At 40.9% G+C, this 26,752-nt stretch overlaps 1 protein-coding gene across 1 annotated transcript in view; it reads right to left on the reverse strand.

Annotated features, from left to right (window-relative positions):
* LOC129081615 (zinc finger protein 530-like) overlaps positions 1-26,079 on the reverse strand; it is a 38,755-nt gene extending 12,676 nt beyond the window's left edge. The window contains 5 exon segments of the mRNA XM_054587279.1: positions 98-322; positions 8,929-9,054; positions 9,692-9,985; positions 25,479-25,628; positions 26,029-26,079. Of these exon segments, the coding sequence (XP_054443254.1) occupies positions 98-322; positions 8,929-9,054; positions 9,692-9,985; positions 25,479-25,628; positions 26,029-26,079 (846 nt within the window).
* Positions 26,080-26,752: the final 673 nt, after the last annotated feature.

Raw genomic sequence — 26,752 nt, forward strand, 5'->3', positions numbered from 1 at the left:
CTCTCTCCAGTGAGCCTTCCTCACCGTCCTTGCCGCGAGGCCTGGGAGCTTCCTGTGTGAGACGATGAAGGAGGGAAGGAGAAGGCCGTGCACTAACCTCAGCCGGGCCTCTCGGCGAGGCCGCCAATGGACGCTGCGGGTGAGGCCGGGAAGTAACGGCGGGAGACAAGGGCGCCAGGGGCCCGGCGGCGCCTGTCCAGGGCTTGGCCCTGCTCACCCGGGCACGGTCGCCCAGCCCCTTACTCTCCTGTGGGCTGTGTGGACCACGGCTCAGGTGCCTTCCCAAGCCCCGCATCTCCACCGGCGCCGAGACCGGGAGCTTCTGAGCACGTGGGTCAAGGGATTACGGAAGACGACAAAAAGTCCGTTGTGACACCGGAAGTCCCGCCCTACACGGTGTGCACACACAAAAACACACCCCAACCACATTTTCTGACCCTTCATTGGCTAGGCGTGGCGGTATTACTCCTACGGTATTCTGGGTAATATGGTTTAGAGTCCACAGCGGTGATGCAAGATATTCCCACAGGTGTCAAAAAGACTGTGATACGCCGCTATGGCGAATAGGAAATGACACGTCCTGACAAAAGACACACCTTGAAAATGGCTAAAGGAAGTTTTCACCTTTCCCTGGCCAAGCGGCTTGAGTTCATGTTAATAAAACCAAATTATCTGTGAACCCAGTGAGTCATAATAAAAGAGGTAGCTGGTGTGGCTCAGTGGATTTAGTGCCGGCCAGTGACCCAAGAGGTCCAGGTTCAATTCCCAGACAGGAGACATGCCTGGGTTGTAGAATAGGTCTCAAGGCGGGGGAGCGTGTGCGAGGCAATCAGTCCGTGTATCACTCACACATTGATGCTTCTGCCCCTCTCTTTATCCATGCCTTCTCCTCTCCTTAAAAGTAAATAAATAAAAATTTTAAAAAAATAAAAAGGAGGTAGGCTTTCATTAGAGTCTGCAAAATTTTATCACACAAATGAGGGACTTATACCATCATATATGTATGTGGCAAATACAACACAAGACTGTGGGATTCACCTTTGGGGGGGAAAGAACTATGATGCATAATATAAACATTAAATAGAGGTCTTCTGTTTAGATATAATTTGAACGTCAATTAGAAATATTTTTTTAAAATGTTGTACAATTGAATTCTGATGGTTACTGGTATTTTTGTTAATGTGAAAACTGTATTGTAATTATACTGAAAGAAAATTTGCCTTTCACAGACATATTTAAGACATCAGGTGAGATGATGTTTCAACCATTCTCAATGTGATGAGATTACAAACATATGGATTATATTTAGAATAAAATACCTATTCATAATGAAACTCTCCTATGTATAGCTCAGACACTGACCTATGTATAGCTCATGAAATATATTAAAAATAAGTAAATTTGTGTATGCATATATGCAATAAATATTATAAGTCAATAATAATTTGTAAGAAATTTTCCTATTTAAAATTCAGAGTACACTGCCTTCTCTGGTGTGGCTCAGTGGATTGAGTGGCAGCCTGTGAACTGATAGTTTGCTGATCTGATTCCCAGCAGGAAGTCCTCTGCTGGGGTCCTGTGAAAGGGTTAGGCAACTGATTGATGTATCTCTACCTCTCCTTCTCCTTCTCTTCCTCCCTCTCTATAAATAAATAAAATCTAAAAAAAAAATCTTTTCCTATTTAATATTCGGATTATATCTCCTCAGCTGGTGTGGCTCAGCTGATTGAGTGGGAGATGGCAAATCACAACATCACAGGTTTGATCCCCAGTCAGCGCACAGGCCTGGGTCCAAGTCCAGGTCACCAGTATGGTGTGCACAACAGGCAACCACACTGATGTTTCTCTCCTTCTCTTTCTCATTCTCTAACTAAATAAAATAATCAATCAATCTTTTGAAAAAAGTTAAAAAGAATTGAACATATCATCTAAACACACAAAAAATTTACTTAATACAGTAAAAAAGGCAACAAATGGCCTTGCCTGGCATGGCTCAGTGGATTGAGTGCCTGCCTGTGAATCAAAAGGTCTCTGGTTCAATTCCCCATCAGGGTACATGCCTGGGTTGAGGGCCGGGATCCCAGTTAGGGGCGCAGGAGTGGCAAACATGACTGATATGTCTCACACACATCGATGTTTCTCTCTCTCTTTCTCCCTCCCTTACTCTCACTCTAAAACCCAATAAATAATTTTTTTTAAAGGCAACAAATGAGTGGAATTTCAACATGGATCTTTGTTTTTTCTTTAATTATAAAAAAATTCCCAAACTCATACCAGATTGGACAGAACATAGTCTCAGACAATTTAGCAAACATAGAGACACAGCAAATACACATATGACAAAAAGTTCACCATGAAACCTTAGAAAAATACGATCCAAGAGTAAGGTCGAACTACAATGTTAAACAAAAATAAAAGTTTATATAAGAAAATGAGTGACCAAGCCAAATACTTTCTAGAATGTGGAGGAAGTGAATCCCTCACACCCTCACACACTGCTGGAGGACTGCAAAAAGGTACAGTCGATGTTGGCCACAAATTGCTAATCTCTGTAAGTTAAACTTTCACCTCCCCTACAACTCAGACTGTACGATGAGTTATTGACAAAGGCAAATGAAATGTCCATATAAACAATTATATACAAATATTTATGCCAGCATTAAAGTCAAAAATTAGAAATAACTGAATTCAATGGATACACCCATAGTGCTTTCTTTAAAGATAAGAATGTTTCCCAGCAGAAAGAGATGAGCTACTAATATACCATTACTAAATCTCCAATTATATAGACAATGTAAATGAAACCATAAAAAATACCATTATTCTCATCATATAAAATTAAACTGCAAATTTATTTATGAGAATGCAATGTAAATCCATGTTTACTTATGGAACTGTGAAGGATGCGAGAGGTTAAAATGGTCACGAAGTAAATTCCCAGTGACACTATGGGACAGTATTATGACTATGATGATGGAGTCAGTGCCATGTATAAGTGAAGACTGATCCAACATTACAGTTGAATTATGATGTTTACTAATTAAAGCTTTTTAAAATGCTTCAGGATTTATTAAATTTGTATATCCAACTCTTTTTGAAAATAGGTTTAGCCACTCTATATTCTAGTTCTCATGAGCCCTGGGAGAGATTTTGCCTCAGTAAGAGCAAAGAGAGTCAACAATAAAAACTCACTGAAAACAGAAGAGCTGCTGGCGCAGTCAAAATAGCAACATCCCTAATTATAGATTAACATTTTCTTTATTTTCCTTTACCAGGGCACCAGTGCTCTGACATGAACATAAAAGAGGTAACAGAAATCCACATTTGTTTTTTCATTTTATCAATTTTAGAGGGAAAGAGAATGAGGCATCTATGTACAAATGGACATCTATGTACAGCTTGATAAGAAATCAAAACTATTTAGTTTAAAAAATGTCTATGAGCTACATCAGAATATAAACAAAACCAACTTAAGGAAGAAACCAACATAGAAACATATGGACAATATCAGAGAGAAAAATGAAAAAATAATAAAACAGAAACACTGGAGTTGATAAAATGAAATGACCAAAATAAAAAATGAAATAAAGAGTATCAAGAGCATACCTGAAGAATGTCATCTCTAAGAGGACATCTGAAAGCATCAACGTAGAAGGAAATAAAGAGGGAAATAAAATTTTTAAATTTAGCAAGGTGAATTAAGTAACACTGTCAAGATAACAGATATATGCATTACGGAAATCCCCGGAAACACTGGGCATGCTGGTGGTGGGCTGAGACAGAGAGAAGCGAAGGGAGGAAAGGAGAAAGATAGGGAGAGCATTTATTTAAAGAAAACAAGCTGAAGACTGAGATCCCAAATCGGAAAAAAAGCTGTGAATAATGAAGTGGACACAGTCTCACAGATCCCTATACAAATTCACAGCAAACTGGACTTTTCCAAGAGACATTATAATGAAAGTGTTTTAAACCAAAGGTAAAAAAGAACTGTGAAAGCAGCAAGAAAATACAAAGTACCCTAGCTGGTGCGGTTCATGGGATTGAGGGTTGGCCTACAAACTGAAAGTTTCCTGGTTCAATTCTCAGTCAGGTCACATGCCTGGATTGCAGGCCAGGTTCTCCGTTGGGGGCATGCAAGAGGCAATTAGATGATGTTTCTCTCACACATGGATGTTTCTCTCCCTCTCTTTGTCCCCATCACCTTCCCTCGCTCTAAAAATAAATAAATAAAATCTTTAAAAAAAAAAAAAGGCAGAAAGCTGTGAAAATGGAAAGAAACAGAAACTGATCTCACACAGGGGAAATTCCTGAGTAAGGGTATCAGTAAGTTCCTCTGAAAAGCACTTGCAGACTAGGAGAAAATAAAATGATATATTCAAACACTAAATGGAAACCATCAATATTTTGTCCAGAAAACCCTATTGTTCAGAATAAAATACTTTCCCATAGAAACAAAAGCTAAGGAATTTTACTGCCAGTCAACTTGATTTTTTAGGAATGCCAAAAAAAGATCATGAATGAAATAAAAGAATACTAAATAGAAACTTGAATACATATGAAGTGTAAACAACATGGGTGAAGTCGAAAATGAAATCAAATTCACAATACTGTAACATTGGATTGGTACAATGTATATTACGTAACTACTATAAAGGTTAAAAATTAAATCTAGTAAATCTAGTAAAAATAACAAAGCTAACATTGTGTACCTTAACACATACATAATAAAAAGACATGAACTGTAACATGAAAGGCACCTACGGGGTATGTAGTGGTGATTCTAAGGTAGAATTTTTGGATACAGTTGAAAGTGTTATCAGGTCCTGGCTGGTATGGCTCAGTGGATTGAGCACCAGCCTGCAGACTGGAAGATCACAGGTTCAATTCCTGGTCAGGGCACATGCCTGGGTTGTGGGCCAGGTCCCCAGTTGGGGATATGTGAGAGGCAATCAATAGATGTTTGTCTCCATCTCCTTCTCACTCCCTTTCTCCTCTCTAAAAATTAATAAATAAAATATTTTTTTAAAAGTGTTATGAGGATAAAATAGATTGTAAAGCGTATGAGTGGTTTTATGCAAGTCTTTTGGAATCACAAGCAAAAACATACGTAATAGACATACAAAAGAGAAAAGAGTCAAAGCACTATGTGAAATTGTCAGACCACAAAGGAAGACCACAAGACAGGAAGACAAAAAGTATACTGCAAAAGAACCAGAAACCACTGAGGTAGCAATTATAGCTCCTTAAAAAAAATTCCCCAAACAAATGACATAGGGGCTGAAGAGGTAAGACAAAAAAGAACTGGCACAATAAATGCTGCCTACAAGAGACACTGAATCTTATTATGTACACAAACAGGCTGAAAATAAAGAGATACAAAAAAAAATTACATGCAAACCAAGAAAGGGCAGGAGTAGCTTTAAATTTTTCAGATGAAAGAGACCACCTCAAAACCTGTCACAAGACTGTAAGTTCATCACAGAATGAGAAATAAGTCAATTCATCAACCGGATAACAACTTTAAGTATTTATGCACTAAACAACAGAGCAACTAACTATACTAAGCATATACTATCAGATGTGAAGGCAGAAAAAGAAACTCAGTATTAGTAAAGAACTTCAATATTGCCCCTTCAACAATAGTAGATCATCTCATTCAAAAGCAATAAGGAATTATTGAAGATTGACTGACTTTAGCGCAATCAGAACTAATAAGAATACACAGAACATTCCATCCAAAAGCTGCAGAAGATGATGATGCATTCTTCTCATGTGAAACATTTTCTAGGTACATCATATATTAGGTGAAAAATCAAGTCTCAAACTTCAAGAAAAAAAATAAATTCAAGCATCTTGTTTCATCACATTGTATGAATCTTAAAATCAATTTTACTTTGAAGAAAGCTTGAAAATTCACAAATATGATGAAATTAAACAACACACTCCTGAATAATCAGCGGGTCGAGAAAAAAACAAAAACAAAAAACAAAAGAGAACGCCCTTGAACCTCAGAAAACAATAAACACAACAAGAAAGTAAAACCAAAGTTAGAAAAGGAAAAAAAAAATCCGATAAATATTACAACAAACATAAATAAAATAGAGACAAGAAAAAAAAAGAGTATCTATGGGCTATTTTTTTTTGAAAGGTACACAAAACTGGCAAACCTTTACCTAGACTAAAACAAAAGATTCAGATCTCAAATAGATTAAAGGAAAATTTAAGATATGACATTGCACCTGACACTATGAACCATGATGCCTCATAAGAGATGTTGGCAGATGCCACGATCCTACATGGAAAAAACTGTCAAATGCCCACTATAAACTTCTGAAATTAATAAACAACCTCAGACTCCTGGCCAGGTAGCTGAGTTGGTGGGAGCATTGTCCCCGTGTGATAAGACAGTGGGTTCAATTCCCCATCAGAAAACGTGCAGGGGGCAGCTAATGAATGCATATGTGTGTGGAACAGCAGCAGATCAATGTTTTTCTCCATTCTCTCTCATGTTCCCTTCCTTTGTCTAAAATCAGTAAGCAAGACATTTAAAAAATAAATTAATTAATTGACAAAAATTACAGGATATAAAACCAACACACAAATTCTGTTTCTATACACTAATAATAAATTCTTTGATAAGAAAAGGAAGACTGATGTTCATGTGGATCAGTTAGTTGGAGCACTGTGATGTAACCAAAAGGTTATGGGTTTGATTCTAGGTCAAGGTACACAAGTGGGTTGCAGTTTGGGGCACATATAGGAGGCAACCTATTGATGTTTCTCTCACATACATGATTCTCTGCCTCTTGCCCTTTCTCTGTCTCTAAAACCAACATACATATCCCGAGGTCAGGATTAAAAAGTAAATAAAGAAATGAGGATGTAGTCATTATTATAATAGGATCAAAACAATTATATACCAGAAATAAATTCAACCAAAAAAGGTGAAAATCTATATTGAACACGGTAAGACAGTGATAAAATAAAAAAAAGGAAAAGCCAAATGAATGGAAGACTGTGGGTGTTCTTGGATTTAAAATTTAATGTCATTAAAATTTATATATTTATATATTATGCAAATAAATCTACAGATTACATGCACTTTTGATAATTCCAATGGTATTTTACACAGAAATAAAGAATCCTGAATCCTATAGAGCCTCAAAAGATTTCGAATAGCAAAAGCAATCCTGAGCAAGAACAAATGTTGGTGACACTTCCTGACTTCAATCTATTATAAACAAAAGCAATACAGTGTGTTATTAAAATGAACACAGAAACACACACCAACAGAAAAGAACAAAGAACACAGAAATAAACACAGGCACTGACATTCAACTAATCTTTGACAAAAGCCTCAAGACATATAAGGGAAAAAAAAGAACAATTCCTTAATTAATGGTGCTAGGAAAAATGGACATTCACATGTAAAAGAACAAAACTAGAAAGCACTGATTAAAATGAGTTCAAACTGCATGAAAAAAATTAAGTATCAGTCCTAAAACTTCAAACTCCATCAAGACAACTTAAGGAAGATGATTTAGAGACTTTGGGGTTTTTTTTTCCCCATTTATATAATCATTTTTTAAAAGATTTGAATTACTTTTTCTTTTCAATACAGAGGAAGAGAAGGAGACAGAGAGGAAGAGAAACTTCAATGTGCAAGACAAGCCTCAATCTGTTGCCTCTCACACACCCCCAGGTGGGGATCCGGCCAGCCACCCAGGCTTCTACCCTGACTTGGAATCCAATCAGTGACCTTTCGGTTTGCAGGTCAAACTCAACACACTGAGCCACACAAGTTGGGGCTGAAGATTTGTTTTTGAAACAATCTTCTGAATGTGACAACCACCACAATGCAAAAGAGCATACATTAACAGTCCAAACTACAACAAATGAAAAGATTCCTCACAGAAAAGCAATTAAAGAAATGAAATGAAAAGAGAGCCCTAACAGTGAGGCTCAGTTCATAGAAAGTCATCCTGCAAACCTACAGGTGGCTTGATGGGTTCAAGATCAGGGCCCATGACTGGGTTGGGGTTCAGTACACAGTTGCCGTGGCAGAGAGGCAATGGATCAATGTTTCTTCCTCACAACAACAGTTCTCTACCTCTACTTCTCCCTTCCTTCCTTTGGATCGAAATATAGAAATCAATAAAGTCTATTAAAAAAGAAAAGGCAATCTCAGGATGAGAGAAAATACTTGCAATAAATATAATACTATCGCTTTGAGGTGTTATGGGTTTGGGTCAGAAAATGTCACATAATTATTTTGATTTCCAGGTAAATAATAAAGTTATGTCAACACTATACTGTAGGCTATTAACAGAGAAACACCTGACTTATTTATAACTTAGTTAAAATTGCTTTATCACTATATACCGGTAACCAGCCTCTGAGCCTGCTGAAAAACTGGGAACACTAGACATGCTTAATGCAGGGTTGCCAGAAACATTCAAACAGTATAAAAAGTAAAGAGGAAAAACAGTATCTGTGAAGTAAATTTAATCCAATTGAAAAACTATGTACCAGTAGGTGAGACGGCATATACATAATATACAAGGGATTCAAAAGTCATGAGCCAAGAAAAAATGTAAAAACAACTTTCCAAATATATATGTAAAAATGACCAACAGGAATAGAAAAAAGGTACTTTCTCCCTAATTCAAGGTGGTATTCATTAGGCTCCCTGAAATATTACAAACCACAAATGCTTCCCTGTGAGTTCAATATAACAGGTATTGGTACTTCAGGGAGAGAAAAGGGCAGTGCAAACAAGGCGGCCCTACCACGGAAAGCAACTACTCAGAAAACTGGAAAATCAAGCAGTGCTTACAGTCCACGTGTGAGGAGAGGGCAACCCCTAGAGAACAGGAGGCATGGGAAATGCAATGCAAAGTCCAAGTAACTGGTGAGAGTGAGTCTTACCCAGCGAGGATATAGTTCAAAGTTCTCCAGCATCACATCCAGGTACAGGCGTCTCTGACTGTCATCGAGGAGGCACCATTCTTCCCTGGAGAAGTACAGGGCAATGTCCGCAAAGGACACACCAACCTGCCAGAATTGAGACAAATGAAGCCAGAGCCGTCTATCTCAGAACCACAATACTGCTTCTTACAAATCCTGCCCACGCTCCATTTCCTCCAGGGATCCCCACTTCACTGTGGACACCAGGCCCTAAGCGAGTGCTGGCTGCTCTCTCCTCACGGTCCCATCAGTGTTACCACGTTCGGCAACAGCAGCAAGGTTGCGCCACGCGGGGGAGAGCAGGTCAATGCCATCTAAGCCCTGGGCCGTGACTGTCGGGTCCCATTCTCCCCGACAAGCAAGCCCACTGAGTCTCCCAGATCAGGCCTCCATGACACAGCCAGACACGGGCACGAACTTTACACTGAAGTCCCGCGTAACAAGCCCAGCTTTCTCCTCGATCCCACGGCCGGATAAAGTCCCCAAGGGAGCTCTAAAGCCCTCCCTGCCTGCCTTCTGATCTTGGCTTCGGAAGTCACCACCCCGATCAGAGCGGGACTTTCAGATACGAATAACCCCCGTCCACTCTACACGGTACTTGCCGCGCCCTCAGACACCACAACACTCCTCTCTCCAGTGAGCCTTCCTCACCGTCCTTGCCGCGAGGCCTGGGAGCTTCCTGTGTGAGACGATGAAGGAGGGAAGGAGAAGGCCGTGCACTAACCTCAGCCGGGCCTCTCGGCGAGGCCGCCAATGGACGCTGCGGGTGAGGCCGGGAAGTAACGGCGGGAGACAAGGGCGCCAGGGGCCCGGCGGCGCCTGTCCAGGGCTTGGCCCTGCTCACTCGGGCACGGTCGCCCAGCCCCTTACTCTCCTGTGGGCTGTGTGGACCACGGCTCAGGCGCCGTTTCCACCCCCGCATCTCCACCGGCACCCAAAATCTGGAGCTTTTGAGCAATGCGGACGATCGGACTCTGAGTAAGACCAGAATGCCCATTGGCACGCCGGAAGTCCCGCCCTAGTGGTGTGCGCCAAGGAAAACGCCTTTTCTGACCCTTCATTGGCTAGGCGTTGCGGCATTCCTCCAACGGTATTCTGGGTAATATGGGTCACAATGTTCAAAATGTGTTGCTGGGTTTTCCCACAATTCTGCCAAAAACGACATGATCCGCTGCTAAGGCGGATGGGAAATGACTCGTCCTTACAAAAGACACATCTGGAAAATGGTTAAAGGAAGTTTTCATGTTTTCCTGGACAAGCCGCTTTAGTTCATATTAATAGAAACACATTATCTTAAACCCAGTGAGGCATAATAAAAGAAGCATCATTGCACTTACAGAATCCGGAAAATTTTATTGCACAAATGACGTACTTACACCATCATATATGTATGTGACAAATACAAGACAGTAGGACACACCTTTGAAACAAAAAAAGTATGATGCATAATATAAACATTAGAGGTCTGCTGTTCAGATATAATTTGAACGTCTATTAAATGTAATTTTTTTTTCAAAGTTAGACCATTGAATCCTGATGGTTATTGGTGTATTTGTTAATATGAAAATGGTAATTACCATAGTGAAAGAAAATTTGCCTTTCACCGACATATTTAACACATCAGATAAGATGGTGTTTCAGGCATTCTCAGTGTGATTACAAACATATTTATAAGTTATATTTAGAGTCAATGAAGTACAAATGCATAATGAAACTGTCCTATGTATAGCTCAGAAACTTTTAAACAATAACACGAAGTGTAAATAAGTAATTATGGGTATGCATATGTGCAGTGAATATTAAAAATCAATAAAAATCTGTAAGAACTTTTCCTATTTAAATATTCAGAGACTAAGGACACTGAAATATAATCCAAAATTTGGAAAACATTAAGCAATGTAGCAGAGGAGTTGAAGAAAATCTTAATATTTACCAGAACTTACAGAAATCACTTGGAAATAAACATAATCTCCAGCACCCTGAGACTGGCACAATGATCATAGGATTGGCCTGACACCGTTGGTGAACCCCTGGCATGGGAAGACTATACAGCATTTCCTTGTACATGAACCACCTTCCCCCTTAAATCAAAACTCTTTCCCTGCTCCCTTAAATGTGTGATCTTAAAACCCTAAGGGTCCACATGCTTGGTGCTCCTCAGTGTTGCTCAGTTTATGTTTTCATATCGTGTATCACCCAATATTTTGTATAACAAAATTTTTTCTCTTTCAATTCTTGGCTGCTCCTTCAATAAAGCCATTGAACAAGTCTGGATGCAATCACATTTCTTTATTCACCGCTGTATATCACAGACCTAGATAGGCCTCTGAAGCAGTGAGATAATTAGTAATGGATTCTTAAAGGAATGAAACATAATGTCATGGCTATTTTTCCACAATACTAAATTTTTCTGCTCACACTGTACAATATCTTTCTTGACTTCCTTTTCCCTTCCTCAAATTCTAATGAATAAAAAGGACTCACACTTTGTAGAAACAAAAACTTTATGACAGTCAGGTTCCCAGCATAGCTATAGTTCACGTAAATTCTCTCACGTCTTAAAATCCAATATTCCTTAATTATCACCCATTGAGACTTACCTATTCTCAGGCTTCAGAGCCTTTTGTCTTCCAGTTTTTATAACTCTACTAATCATCGTTCATACCTTTCTGCAGTTTGCTCACCCCTTAATTTTATGCCAGAAATAATCTGCACTCCCAGGAAGACACTGTCACTACATTTACAGGTGTTAATGATCATCATGTCCCTTCAGGTGGGTTAAAACCTGAAATGAAAAACTTTTCTCTCAGGTTCAGATGCCTACTTTCCCAACCTACACGGATGCCAACATTGCAGCCATCCTGGCCCTCAATGTAAATTTGGTATGTAGTCATTATTCCCAGGTCCATGTCATACTTTTAATTTTCAGAACAGACCATGTCTCAGAAAATTCACTAAGGACTGTCATGTGCAAATACAGATGAAATGATTATTATTTCCTTCCAGAGAGATGAAAACTTTGAATGCAGAACATTTTTCTCAGGGTCCAGTACCTACTTTCAACACCTACATGGATGACAACATTGTGGACATCTTGGTAGCAAATGTAAATTTGCTATGTACCACACTCCCAGATATTCATTCTCTTGTTAGGAAAAAATAACCCTTATCCACAAAATGCATTAAGAAATGTTACAGAGGAAAACAAATATTTTCTGGGGTTGCAAATCAAATACCAAGAAAGAGCCAGATGGACTATATTCTGAGGAAGTAAGTGGTATGATGCAACCACATCCGCTTGCTTTGGGGCGTTGAGTATCTCCCCTCCATGTTCCCTCACCACCTGTCTGGAGTATTCTTCCTCTGATCACTGTGCAAGGACCTTCTGCTATTCATTCTAAAATCTTTGCTACCGATGAAGTAAAGAGAATGAACACTGAGTGTTTTATTTAGTATTTTAGTGAACCTTAATATTTTGATAGCAATTATTCGATACGCATTTTCCCCATTTCAGAGCATGAATTTCAAATGGAATCTGCAGCAACATTTTACTAGTATGTCTGATAAAGATGGAGGTTAAATCTTCCTGCTGGCTTTAGTGAAAGCAACAAACTCTTTTTTTTTAAGATTTTATTTATTTTTAGACATAGGGGATGGGAGGGAAAAAGAGAGGGAGAGAAACATCAACATGTGGTTGCCTGTTACACATGCCCCCTACTGGGGACCTGGCTGGCAACCTAGGCCTCTGCCCTGACTGAATTGAACCAACGACCCTTCGGTTTCCAGGCCATCGCTCAATCCACTGAGCCCCACCAGCCGGGCAAAAGCAACAAACACTTTAAGAGCATGCTTATAAAATACTGTGAAGTACAGCTAGCAAGATAATCAGGCATGTAATGAATCTCAAAGCTATAGAATAATGTTGATGTTAGAACTCAATGTGCGGAGTTTGAATGGTGCAACTTTTCTAGTATCCTGTCTGTACATAGAGGACCTTGACTGTGAACATGGTTATTAATCTCCTTCAGATGACCTACATTTATTTTTTTTTAAAATGTACCTATTTATTTTTAGACAGAGGGGAAGGGAGGAAGAAACTGAGGGAGAGAAACATAAATGTGTGGTTGCTTCATGCGTGCCCCCTACTGGGGTTGGGATACAACCCAGGCATGTGCCCTGCCTGGGAATCGAATCAGTGACACTTTGCTGAGTCTCAGGCAGGCACTCAATCCACTGAGCCACACCAGCCAGGGATAATTTTTCTTACACAGATGGTGTCTTAAAAAGTGATCTTGAATCTCTCCGCTATCTGGAATCTGGAGCAAGGGTCTCAGTTGTGGCCCAGGATTCTGAGCCCTGCAGTGAGCGTTTGTGTTCAGAAGAACGATGTTCCAACCCAAAGGTTCAGGGTGCAGACACCAGAGACTACAAAGGAAGACGTGGGTACAGAACATGGTCCTGGCTGCAGGAAAGACATGGTGAGTTTTACTGTCTCATACACCCAGTAGGGATATAGAAGACAGAATCACCTGAGCAGTGGGTCCCTTACATGGAAAAGAGGTGAGCATTTACTTAGCACACCAGGATCTTTTAAGTCTCCAGCGTGACTTCTAAGTATTAGATTTCAGTATTCACATCCAGTTGTTCTCACTGCTGGAAGGAGAATGTCAGTGCCACATATGAATGACCCTTGAAAAGTCAAAATAAGGCATCAAATTTACCAGAGTAAATGGGATCACAGCCTGACAAAAATGGGGGTGAAAGAGCAGAGACCCAGCCCAAATTAACAAGGTCTCCTCATGGTCAAAATCTGTGCTGGGATCAAAGGAAAGGCAGAAGAACAGTAACTCAGTATAAAAAAAGTTTCCCCCGGGTGCTGACAGCTGCGGTCAGTTGGCCGGACGTCATCACGCAAAGGTGAAGGTCCCAAGATCCATTCCTGGTCAGGGAACATGCCTGGTTTGTGAATTTGGTCCACATTCATGGAACATGAAATAGCAACCGATCGATATGTCTCTCTCACATCTACATTTCGCTCCTTTCTCCATCCCCTCCCTTGCCTCAGAAAATGATTGAAATCTTTTTAGAATAATAAAGGAGGTTACCCTGGAGAACTGAGTGCCAGGGGGTACGTGCTTTGACATTTTAGGAAATCAGAGGGAGAGTCATTAATTGTGCCAATGGAAACAGCAGCTTCAGCTGAGCCTCCCTGGCTCTCACTCTGCGCCTGCCCCAGTGAGGGCTTTGCAGCCATGGTATAGGTTGTTTCTTCTCTGGAGCCAGAATCCTGGGTTAAAATCCAGCCACTTAAATCTGGCACTTCTCTGCTGAGTAAATTTGGAGATTCTACAGCCTTCCAGAGAATCTTAAGACCTTACCTCCCCTAACCAAGGACACTTGAGAGCAAATGGTTCATATCTCTCATTCCTTAAACAGAGGCTACATCCTGTTCTGGGAAATGGACACCAGAGATTCAATTCACATCATTTGTGCCACTAAAGCCAAGGACAGTTAAAGTCAAGGGAACAAATTTTAAAAATGCCGTTAAGAGCCAGAGAGACCCAAGATAAAAGTAAAACAGTATGGTAGACCAAAACTATTCCCAAACACCCATCTGCTCATTTTTAAAATGCACCTGAAAGCTAACAAATATTCTGCTGAAACCCTCTGCTGAGATTCTCAACTGCAGGAGAAAGATAAGCCCCTTAGGACAAAGGCTCAGGTCAGGTGTGCTCTATATTTCCATGTCACTTTTCCCCAGAATGAATGTTTAACTTCCTCCTAAACTCTTAAGGGATCCCAGGAGACTTGCAACCAGTGGAGCAGTGGGCAGCAGACGTACCACCCGGATCACCCCCGATCGCGTCTTCAAGGCCCCTTTTTCTCTGACCTCCCAGTGAGCTAAAAGGAGCCTGGCTTTGTTTCTTTTCTACCTCTGACCTCCACTTCCCAGGGAGCTAACAGCAGTCCTGCCGTGCCTCACTCTTTTCCCATAACATTTCTAGGGAGCCATAGGAGAGCACCGCCTAGGCTCTCCTGTTACTTTCCCTACCCTAAGTCCTTCCTTTGTTTCACTGTCCTCTCCCTTAATAAACACACCCCAGGCTGGTTTCTGTTCTGTAACAATTTGATTATGAGTCCCAATGATATTTTATAATCCGGTATTCAGACCCATGGTGCCTGACCCAGGGCATGGGAAGTCTGATCACTGCCCTCCTATTTCCCTCTACACTGAGCTCTCAGAGTGGAAACCACCCTCCGCATCCTGACGCCACCTGGTCTCCTTTAGAAATCTGTTCCAACCCAAGAACCCCATGAGAGGAGACCAGAAAAATGAAAGAAAATACAAACAAGTGCTTATTATATTATGAAATGATGAAGAATATTACTACCAGAGTTTAAAATAAAAAATGTCCATTGCATTGTGCAACGTATGAAAGGAGTACAAAAATACTAAAATATCACTCCAATAACAAAAAAAAATTTATTTAATAAAGCAGGAAAGGCCAAAAACGAGTGAAATTCCAAGGTGCATTATTGTTGTTTCTCTTCTTGTTATAGAAAACTGCCAAAACACATATCATATTATCCAGAACATAGGATTAGACATTTAGCAAAGATACAGACATAGCAAATACACATCTGAGAAGAGGCTCACCATAAATTCTTAGAAACATAGAATAAAACAACAGTGAGGTAGCACTACAACGTTTTTAAAAAATGTTAAAAAGATTTGGAGGAACTCAATCTTTCACTCACTGCTGGAAGAATGCAAGCAAAAAGCTACAATCAGTTTAGATCACAAATTGCTAATCTCTGTAAATTCAACATTCACCTAGTCTACAACTCACACTGTGCACTGAGTTATTGGCAAAGGTAAATGAAAATTATAAACAAATATTTATACCAACCTAAAAGTAAAACATAAGAATTAATCATTTTGAATAAATTCATAGTGCTAACTTCAAAGAAAACAATATTTCTCAGCAAAAACAGGTGAGCTGCTAATATGTCATTAATAAATCTCCAAATATATATGCAACATAAATGAAAGCAGAAAAAATACTGTTACTCTCAGTTATTTAGTACAATGGAATATAAGTCAATATTTACTTACAGAGCTGTGAAGGGATGAGAGAGATTAAAACGGCCATGAAGTACACTGCAGTGACAGTAACAGATAGCATTATGAAAATGGTGATGATTTCAGTATCATGTATAAGTGAAGACTGATCAAATATTATACTTGAAATATGAGGTTTACTAATTAGAGCTTTTTAAAATGGTTTAAAATTTTAAAAATTTGTATGTCCACTTCATTTTAAAATTAGGTTCAGCAACTCTATATTTAATCCACGTTCTCATGCACTCTGGGTGAGGCTTTGCCTCAGTAACAACAAATAAAGTGAAAAATGAAAAACTCCACCTTGGCTGGTGTGGCTCAGTGAATTGAGTGCTGACCTGTGAACCAAAGGGTCATCAGTTCAATTCCCAGTCAGGGCACATGCTTGGGTTGCAGGCTACGTCCCTGGCTTGGGGCATGAGAGAGGCAACCGGTCAATGTATCTCTTACACATTGATGTTTCTCTCTCTCTTTCTCCTTCCCTTCTCTTCTCTCAAAAAATAAATACATAAAATCTTTAAAAAAAACACACCTCACTGAAAGCAACAGGATTGCTGGCTGGATCAAAATAGACATCCTTCAACTACAGAGTCATGTTTTCTTTATTTTTACTTCTACCATGACACCAGTTATTCTAACATGAACATCTGAGAGCAAACAGAAATCCACAAACATTTTTAAAAATTTTATTGATTTTTAGAAAGCGGGGGGGACCGAGAGGGAGGGACAGAGAAAGAGAAATTTGGATTTCTTCCACCTATGTGTGCATGCATTTGTTGCTTCTTATATGTGCCCTGACCAAGAACTGAAATCAAAATCTTGGCATGTCTAACCTTTTTATCATATTCAATGACAATGCCTAAATCAACAGAGATAAATATTCCTGCAGTACCTATGATTTGTGTACATACCAATCCTGCAGTCTCTTTTCACAGAAATGTTTCTGGATGCATGCTGAGAAAATGCACACTCCATCTAGATGGCTACAGTCTCCCCTAGCACCATGAGACCAGCATTTCTTTGCAAACATAGATTCCCCTAACCTCTACAGAGCTAAAACTTAACCATCCCTGATGGAATTGCGGACATTATGGCACACAGCCCTTTGCAAGACCTAGGCCATAGATTCCCTGCAAAATATTGGTATCCTTTACAAGAAAGAAATTCATACTGCTCCCAGATGTACTGAGGTTGTCATAGCTACCCTCTCTTTGTAGTGATCTCTGTGTCTCCTGAAACTCACAGCATTGAGGCTTCTCATGAGAACTAGAGAGCCGACGGGTGGATATGAGCAGGAATGCAAGTCTGGGGGAAAAAATGCTGAGTTAATTTCTCCACCAAACTGCCCCATGGAGGCAGAGAGATTTTGAGACATACATGAAAGTTGTTCATGTCTTTATGCTTGTAGGGCCCACAACTGTTCATAAACTATCCCACACAATAATAGAGCACCCAAGATTAAAGAAGACTAAGGAAAAAGTTCTCCATTATTTTACAAACAAAAGGGAGATTAACTTGGCAGTTCCTGCACTGGTGACTTGGACACTCAAAAATTATCACTGGGATATAAAAAAGCACATCCCTGAAAAAGGCAGCTCTCTTGCAAGCTGACATCTCAACTCACATGATATTTTCTGGGTGGAAATTGAGTCATGTCAATGCGCCAAGTAGTGAGAGTGCAAGGAAAAAAGACCTAAAAAGTTAGGTTACTCCTATTTTTCTCCAAAAAAATCAGAGAACAGTTGCTTTTTCTGAGCACTGAAGCTTTATGACTCATGGAATCTCTTGCAGCCTTATAGGTGGTATAGAGGAAACAGCTTCGCAACAGAAACATGCAGTGACATGGATCTGGAGAGAAACTTGGGTAAATAAAGTGCAGCATGGACACACATGTTTCACATATGAAAAAATATTATGGGGAGCTTTTCTAGTGTTGATGTTGGGCTGTATGAAATTTGATTTAGAGAAGGGTTCAAAGAAGTCCCTATGTTATTGTTAACATGAAAGAAATAAACCTGTACAATTCCTAACATCTAAGACCTTCCCTCCATGAGAATTCTCATGTGTGGAGGAAGATCAGAATATTGGCTAAGAGATTTCCCACATTAACTATACTTACAAAGCTGTTCTCCTGTGTGAAATCTCTGATGATAACAAAGGCCAGGTTTACTGTGAAATTATTTCCCACATTCCCTGCACTCATGAGGCATTTCTCCTGTGTGAATTCTCTGATGATAATGAAGATGACTGATTCTGGTAAAAGATTTCTCACACTCACAGCACTCATAGGGCCTTTCTCCAGTATGAATTCTCAGATAAAATGAAATTCACACTTTTCAGTGAAAGATTTCCCACACTCACTGCACTCACAAGGCCTTTTTCCTGTGTGAATTCTCTGATGGTGATGAAGATGACTGATTCTCAAAAGAGATTTCTCACATTCACTGCACTCACAGGGTCCTCCTCCAGTATGAATTCTCAGATCAAATGTAGGTCATGCTTTTCAATGAAAAACTTCACATATTCACTACATTCACAAGGCCTTCCTCCTATGTGAATTCTCTGATAATAATGAAGATGGCTAATTCTTGTAAAATATTTCGTACATTCACTGTACTTATAAGGCCTTTCTCCAGTATGAATTCTCAGATAAAAAATGAAGTTCACACTTTTCAATTAAAGACTTCCTACATTCAGTGCACTCGTAAGGCCTTTCCCACGTGGGTGGTGACCTCACCAAGAAAGAGACAGAAGCATAGGATGAAATACAAAGTAGATATTCAGGGTCTACCACTATCTTTCCACAAATGGCTTCCTGTAGGATCTTTCCCGCTGGTGACATGAGGAGGCTGTGTAGAATAATTGGAACCAGCTCAAACTCATCAACATAGAATGCATTAGAGCTTATGTTGTTCAAAATCAATATAATGATACATGTGTACTCCAAGGGTCTGCAAGTATGGGCCAAACTTAGAGTGTAGTAAAAAAACAAAACAAAACAAAGCCCAAACCTGAAATAGAAATGGTAGAGGCACAAAGTTTACATAAGTGAAAATTATCTGCAGGCTTGGAATCTGAGTAGGGATGATAACTCAGAACTGAATAGCTGACATTTTGTCAACAATAAACAAAAATAAGAAAATTGAGTTGAGGAACTAGCAATGGTAACAAAATACTGAGGAACAAAATGGGTTCTTAGTTATGACCTTAACAATTCTATGCATCAAACCTTCTCCAACAGCCCTTTACCAAAACAAGACCACCTCTGCCTCCACTCTGGCATGGATAGAGTTGTATTTCTGCTGGGATGCAAAATGAAACTTCTCCTTAAATCCCAGTGGAACCATTACATGGAATAAAGACGATATAAATTCTAAGAGAAAAACTGAAGAGATGGATGGCCAACACTATGGTAGAACAACAACGTACAAGGGACCACAGGAAAAAGGTCTATATGAGCAACTTCGGCAAGATGGACGAATAAGAAATAGAATTCTCACCATGGCTAGTGTGGCTCAGTGGACTGAGTGCTGGCCTGCAAACCAAAGGGTTGCTGGTTCGATTCCCAGTCAGGACACAAGCCTGAGTTGCAAGCCAGGTCCCCAGTGAGGGGTGCTTGAGAGGCGACCACATACTGATATTTCTCTTCTTCTCTTTCTCCTTCCCTTCCCCTCTCTCTAAAATAAATAAATAAAATCTTTAAAAAAATAGAATTCTCCCTTCTTCCAGAACAAGTAGACAGCTATCCACAAACAAAATCCACCATGGAGGAGGGGAATATAAATCTAATTGAGAAAAATAGAAAACTAGCCTTAACCAGGTGGTTAGGCAGGGGTCTCCAAAACCTGGTACCTGTCTGTGTCCTGTTAGGAAATGGGCCAGGAGGGAAGTTCACCTGAGCTCTGCCTTCTGATCCTCCCTGTCCTCACCCCCACCCCAGGTCTTCCAGGAAACCAGTCCCTGGTGCAAAAGAGCTTGGGGGCTGCTGGGTTAGAGCATTATCCCTATATGCCAAGGTTGTGGATTCGATCCCAAGTCAATGCACACACAAGAAGCAAACGATGACTGCATAAACATGTGGAAAACCAGAGTGATGGTTTTTCTTTCTCCCTTTCGCTTGCCTCTCTAAAATCAATTAATAAACAAAGAAATAAACAAAAAAGATAAGCAGCAAAGTGCAAAAAAACATAAAAGAGCATAGAAAAGATGACTGGGAAGATGGGTTACCACACAAGTTTGAAGATGGCTAGGGTCAAAAACAAGGGTCAGAGTTACCTCAATCAACTCCTGTGATTGCACTCAGGTTGACCTTAGTGGACCGTTCTGTGTAAAACACTGGAAATTGTTTTTAAGAAACACAGAAGCCCCTGGAACACATGTGAACTCACCACAGTCTACAAATCAGAGGACCCTACAGAGTTTCTCGGCATGAAATCCAAAACAAATCCTTTGTCTACAACCTAGTCCAGGAAGAACCAAAAAATCAGTATGTCCCCAGAAGTTTTTGCCACCAAAGACTCCAAAACCCTCAACTGTCATTGAAAAGAAATGCTGCAAAAGCAACTATGGACCTGTACCTTTTTTTGTTATTCTGACATCAGCTCATGTAGCATCAAGGAGACTAGGCTGCTGGGACTTGTCTCAAGACTGACAAACCACACAGACTCAGCCCACCTTTAAATCCACATGTAGATGAATCTATCTCTCCAGTCAGAATTGGTCCATAAAACTGAAAGTAGTTACTGCTTCATCAAATACACAGACATGAATACAGTATTAAAAGAAATACTAAAAACAAGGACACTACCAAGAGAACATAATAATTTTCCAATAATCAATACCAAACAAATGGATATCAATGTACAGCCTGATAAAATAGTCAAACTATTTACTTTCAGAAACATCCACGAGCCACCAGAGAAGACAAAGGGAACTAACTTAAAGAAAAAACTGACATGGGAACAACAGAATATCAGATATACAGAAAAATTTAAAAGCAATAAAACAGGGGCTGGATCCATATCCATTCCCCAGTCCCAGCCCTCCGCCCCTATGGCACCCTGGGCCCCCACCATGCAAGGCCACTAGCACCCTCAGTGTCCCCTTCCCTCCCCCTCACTGCCCAACCTCCCACGGTGTGAACCCAGGTGTTCCCAGCACCCAGCTTTTGAGCTTGCATTCCCAGGCCGGCGTGGGGGCAAAAGAAGAGGGGACCCTGGCATCCCTGTGCCCCCCACCTGGCCACCCAGTACCCCGGGGCCTGGTGAAAATATCTTTGCGGCCACTGGTCCGGGACAACGATCTCAACTCGGACACACATGGCACCTTGGGTAGTGGCCAGTCCTCGGACAAGGGATCATCCTTGGTCCAGCCACTCCCTGGGTGCCTGCTGCCAGAACTCCACCGCCTTGTGTCCTGAGGAGCAGCCCCATGAGAGCAAATATTGCCCACTGAGGACCAAAAGAAAGGGCAATTTTGCCTAAGTCAAGCTGGCCTGGCACATCCTCACCAGCCAGCAGAATGCCATCAAGATCATCGACAAAACTCAGCGGAACCTCAGCCGCCTGCAGAAGCTGTTCTGAGAAGTTTGTACCATGAAGGGTCTAAACCAGTCCAACATCATGAAGCTCTTCAAAGTGATCAAGACAAAGAAGACACTGTACCTAGTTGATGGAATATGCAAGTGCTGGAGAAGTGTTTGACTACTTCGTGTCACACGGCCGCAGGAAAAAGAAGGAAGCTGGAGCCAGGTTCCAACACTGTATTAGCTGTGTGCTGCTGTCACCAGAAAAACACTGTCCACAGGGACCTGAAGGCCATCTGTAGCAGAAGCAAGGCCATCAGACAAGCGAGTCAGGGGTGGGGACCCACAAAGCAAACAAAGTGGAAGAAACAAAAGTGTCTAGAGTGGCCCGGCATTTACACATATTCTGGACAAGGACAATGGGACCTGATACAGTTCATCACTCTCAGAGCCTGTAGAGTCTTAGTGTCTCTCAGACTGGAGAACATTCAGGAATCTTTCAGAATTGATGCCTGCAGAGTCTGAGACTCCCAAGCACCTCAGAATGTGAGCAGTTTTGCACAAGAACCCTCAAGACTAGCGCCCGTCAGGGAAGGGACTCATTGGGCCTGGACCCCACTGCCTGGCCAAGTGGAGCAGGGGCAGCCCCCTTGAGGAGCTCTGTGTCACGGTTCCCCGGTCCACACCTCCCACCCAGAGAGAACCTCACGTGTCAGAACTTGTCTTATACCAGAGAGATAAAACCTTTGTCTGCCCCCCCAAAATATAAAAATATTAAGACGGAAATGCTGGAGTTGTCAAATTACATTGAAGAAATTGAAAAATGCAATAAGCAGTATTAAAAGAAGCCAGAAAAGAATATATCATAGCAAAGACATGTCATTGGAAGGCATCGAAATGGAGAGAAAAAAAAGGAAAATAAATTTTTTTAAATATACCAAGCTTAGCCCTGGCTGGTGTGGCTCAGTGGATTGAGTGCCAGCCTATGAACCAAATGGTCGCTGGTTCAATTCCCAGGTAGGGCACATGCCTGGGTTGCAGGCCAGGTCCCCAGTGGTGGGCACATGAGAGGCAACCACACATTGATGTTTCTCTCCTTCTCTTTCTCCCTCCCTTCCCTTCTCTAAAAATAAATAAATAAATAAATTTAAAAACAAATAAATAAAATCTTTAAAAAATACAATAAAGTATACCTAGGTAAATTAAGTAACACCATCAAACGATCTGATATTTGCATTATGGGAATAGCAGGAAACACTGAGGGTGGTGGTGGTAGGTGGAGACAGAGAACAGAAAAGGGAGGAAAGGAGCAAGACAGGTAGAACATTTATTTTACAATAATAAGCTGAAGACTGACTCCCCACATCTGAAAAAGAGCTGTGAATAATCAAGGGCAGGCATTCTCACACGTCCCTGTAGAGATTCACTGCAAAGTGGACTTCACCAACACAGTAAAACGAAAGTTTTGAAGATCAAAGGCAAGAGAGCTGTGAAAGCCCAAAGTAGAAACTCCTCACACACAGCGGAACTCCTGAATAAGAACTCCTGAATAAGAGTATTGGTAGATGCCTTTCAAAAAGTTGAGGACTAGGAGGAAATAAAATCACATTTTCAAAACACTAAATGGAAACCATTAACATTTTATCCAGAAAACCCTTCTTCAGCAAAAAACACTTTCCTAGACAAACAAAAGCTAAGGAAGTTCATTGTCATTCAACCTGACTTATTAGAAATGCCAAAAAAAGTTCTTGAATATGAAATAAAAGAAAACTAAATAGAAATTCAAATACATAGGTAAGCATAATTCTCACTATTAAAGTTGGTACTGTAACACTGGAAACTCTCTCCCCCTTTCTCCCTTTCTCTCTAAAATCAATATACATATCCTCAGGTCCAGATTAGAAAGTAAATAAAGAAATAAAGAAGGCTGTCAAATTCACAACAGCATCGAAAACAAAACACACAGGAATAAATTCAACCAAAAAGAGGAAATGTGTATACATTGGATGTGCTAAGACAGTGATAAAAGGAAGGGAAGAAAAGACAAATGAGTGCAAAGACAATCAGTGTTCTTGGATTTTAAATTTAATATCGTTAAAATGTCTATACGACCCAAATCAATGTACAGATTAAATGCAATTTTGGAGGTAATTCCAATGGTATTTTATACAGATATAAAGAAAGAACCTTGAAGTATATACAACATCAAAAGACTTTGAAAAGCAAATTTTGGTGACATCACATTTCCTGACTGCAATCTATGACAAAGCCACAGCAATCACACCTTATGTTATTAAAAATGAACACAGATCAACAGAATAGAAAACAAAAACAAACACAGGCACTGGTGTCCAACTAACCCTTGACAAAAAATGCAGGACACATAAGAAAGAAAAAGTAGTTTGTTTAGTAAATGGTGCTGGGAAAAATGGACACTCACATGTAAAACAACAACACAGGAAACCACTGATAAAAATTAGGTCAAACAACATGAAAAAATTAAATGTCAGTCCTAAAACTTAACACTCCCTCAGAAAACCTACAGAAGTTTTAGAAATTTGCTTTTCTAAAAAATCTATGTAATTATTTTTTTATAAGATTTTATTTATTTATTTATTTATTTGTCTCAAAAGAAGGGAACAGAGAAAGGAGAGGGAGAGAAACATCAATGCGAGAAAGCAACATCGATCTGCTGCCTCTCACATGTGAACTGGGGCCCTGGACTGCAACCCAGAAATGTGCCCTGACCTGTATTCCAACAGATGACCTTTCGGTTTGCAGGATGACACTCAACCCACTCAGCCACAGTAGTCAGGGCTGTCTTCTATATGTGACAACAAACACCAAGCAAAAAAGCATATATAAACAACAATCTGGACTAAAACAAATGATAAAGATTCTTCACAGAACAGCAATTAACATAATGAAATGAAAAGGCAGCCCTGACCAGCGTGGCTCAGTAGGTTGGGCACCATCCCTCAAAGCTAAAGGTGGCCTGTTGGATTCCCTGTCAGGACACATTACTGGGTTGGCAGCTCAGTTTCCAGGTGGGGCAGGAGACAGAGGTGAAGGATCAATGTTTCTCTCTCACATCACTGTTTTTCTCCCTCCCTTTCCCTCTATCTAAAAATAGAAATCAATACAAACTTAAAAATAATAACAATAAAGAAAAATTAGGCAATCTCAGAATGGGAGAAAATACTTGCAAACCGTATTAAAATATGGCTTGGAGACGCTGTGGGTTCAGTTCAGAAAAAGTCACGTAAATTTATGTAGGCTTTAACAAAGCAACACCTTACTCTAAAATAAAAACCTCTATATAACTTAAACATAATTTATCCCTAAACACTGGTAACCAGCATTTGAGCCTGCTGACAAATTGGCAGAATGCAGGGTTGCCACAAATTGAAATTGTAAAAAAAAAAAGCAGTATCTACAAAGCAAAATTAAACAAATGAAAAAAGCCATGTACCATAGGTGAAAAAGAATTAATATATAAAATGTACAAGGGATTCAAAAGACTCATTAGTCAAAAACGTGGAGACAGTTTTCCAAAAATAAAAAAATACAAACACACCCAAATGACCAACAGGAAAAGAAAAAAAATGCTTTTTCTCACTAATCAAGGTGGTATTTATTAGTCTCCCCGCAACATTACAAACCACAAACCCTTCCCTAGGAGTTCAGTACAACAGGTGTTGGTACTGCAGCGGGAGAAAAGAGTGGTGCAACCCAACCAGCGCTACCGAGGAAAGCAACTACTCAGAAACCTGGAAAATCAAGCACTGCTTATGGTCCACATATGAGGAGAGAGCACCCCCTATGGAACAGGGGGCATAAGGAAATGCAAAACCTAGTCCACACCACTGGCACAGTGACGGCATTACCCAAAGAGGATGTAAGTTCAAAGTCCTCCAACATCACATCCAGGTACAGGTGTCTGTGAGCTTCATCAAGGAGGCGCCATTCTTCCCTGGAGAAGTACGGGGCAATGTCCGCAAAGGTCACAGCAGCCTGTCAAAATTTAGACAAATCAATCAAGAGCTGTCTATAGAACCAGAATACTGCTTCTTACCAATCCTTCCCATGATCAATTTCCTCCAGGGAGCCTCAGTTCAGTGTGGACACCAGGCCCTAATACCAGTGCTGGCTACTCTCTCATCACAGTCCTATTAATTACTGTTATCACATTCAGCAACAGCAAGGCGGGGAACTGCAGATAAACGTCATAGAAGCATTGGACGGTGACTGAAGGGTCCCATTCTTCCTGCCAGAGTCTCGCAGATCATGCCTCCAATGCACAGCCAAACATGAGCTTACGATTCACCCTTAAGTCCTCACACCTGGGCCCAAGACCATCAGCTCACACTTCCTCTCGTTGAGCACACCAGTATAGAATGTCTGCCTCCCTCACACCTTCTGAGCCCAGGTTCATTCCTTCAATTCTGCCACCTTCTTGCTCCATAGCTCAGGCCTCTCTCGGGGCTCAGCTAAGAACTAGGGATATGGTATCCAAAGAGTGCTTGACAGGTTCCAGCAGGATCCAGCACAATCCCAGTTCTCTGATGGATTCCGCAGTCCAGCAAGTCCTCCCTGCCTGCCTTTCATCTTTGCTTCAATAGACACCACGCCCTGTCCACTCCTCACTGTGCTTGCTGGCTCCTCAGGCACCACAACACTCTTCTCCCCCTGAGCCTTGGTCCCGGCACTATACGCGAAGCTTGGGCTGCGGGACGCAGGGTCAGCATGGTGAGGCGCTGAGAGGGGTGGAGGTGTGAGGGGACGTGAACTTACCTCAGCTGGGCGTCTCAGCGATGCTGCCAACGGACTCCGTGCTGGAGGCGCGGAAGAAGCTGACGCAGAAGAGGCCGCCCCCGGGCATGGCGGCCCAGGCGCGGGTCACCGGGGCAGCGTCGCCCAGCTTCTTCCCTCTCCTGCGTGCTTTGTTGGACCACGACTGCGGTGCTTTACCTGCCCCCGCATCTCCACCAGCACCCAGCGATCTGGAGCTTCCGAGCACGTACTTGAGCGGATTCTGGCTGAAGCAAAACGCCCATTGCAGAGGACTCCGGAAACCCCGTAGATCCCAGCCGAAATGCCTTTTCTGACTCTTGACGGGCTAGGCGTGGCAGTAGTCC

Source organism: Pteronotus mesoamericanus, unplaced genomic scaffold (genome assembly GCF_021234165.1).
Source record: "Pteronotus mesoamericanus isolate MK-2021 breed Mesoamerican mustached bat unplaced genomic scaffold, CSHL_Meso_final scaffold_1135, whole genome shotgun sequence".
NCBI lineage: Eukaryota > Metazoa > Chordata > Mammalia > Chiroptera > Mormoopidae > Pteronotus > Pteronotus mesoamericanus.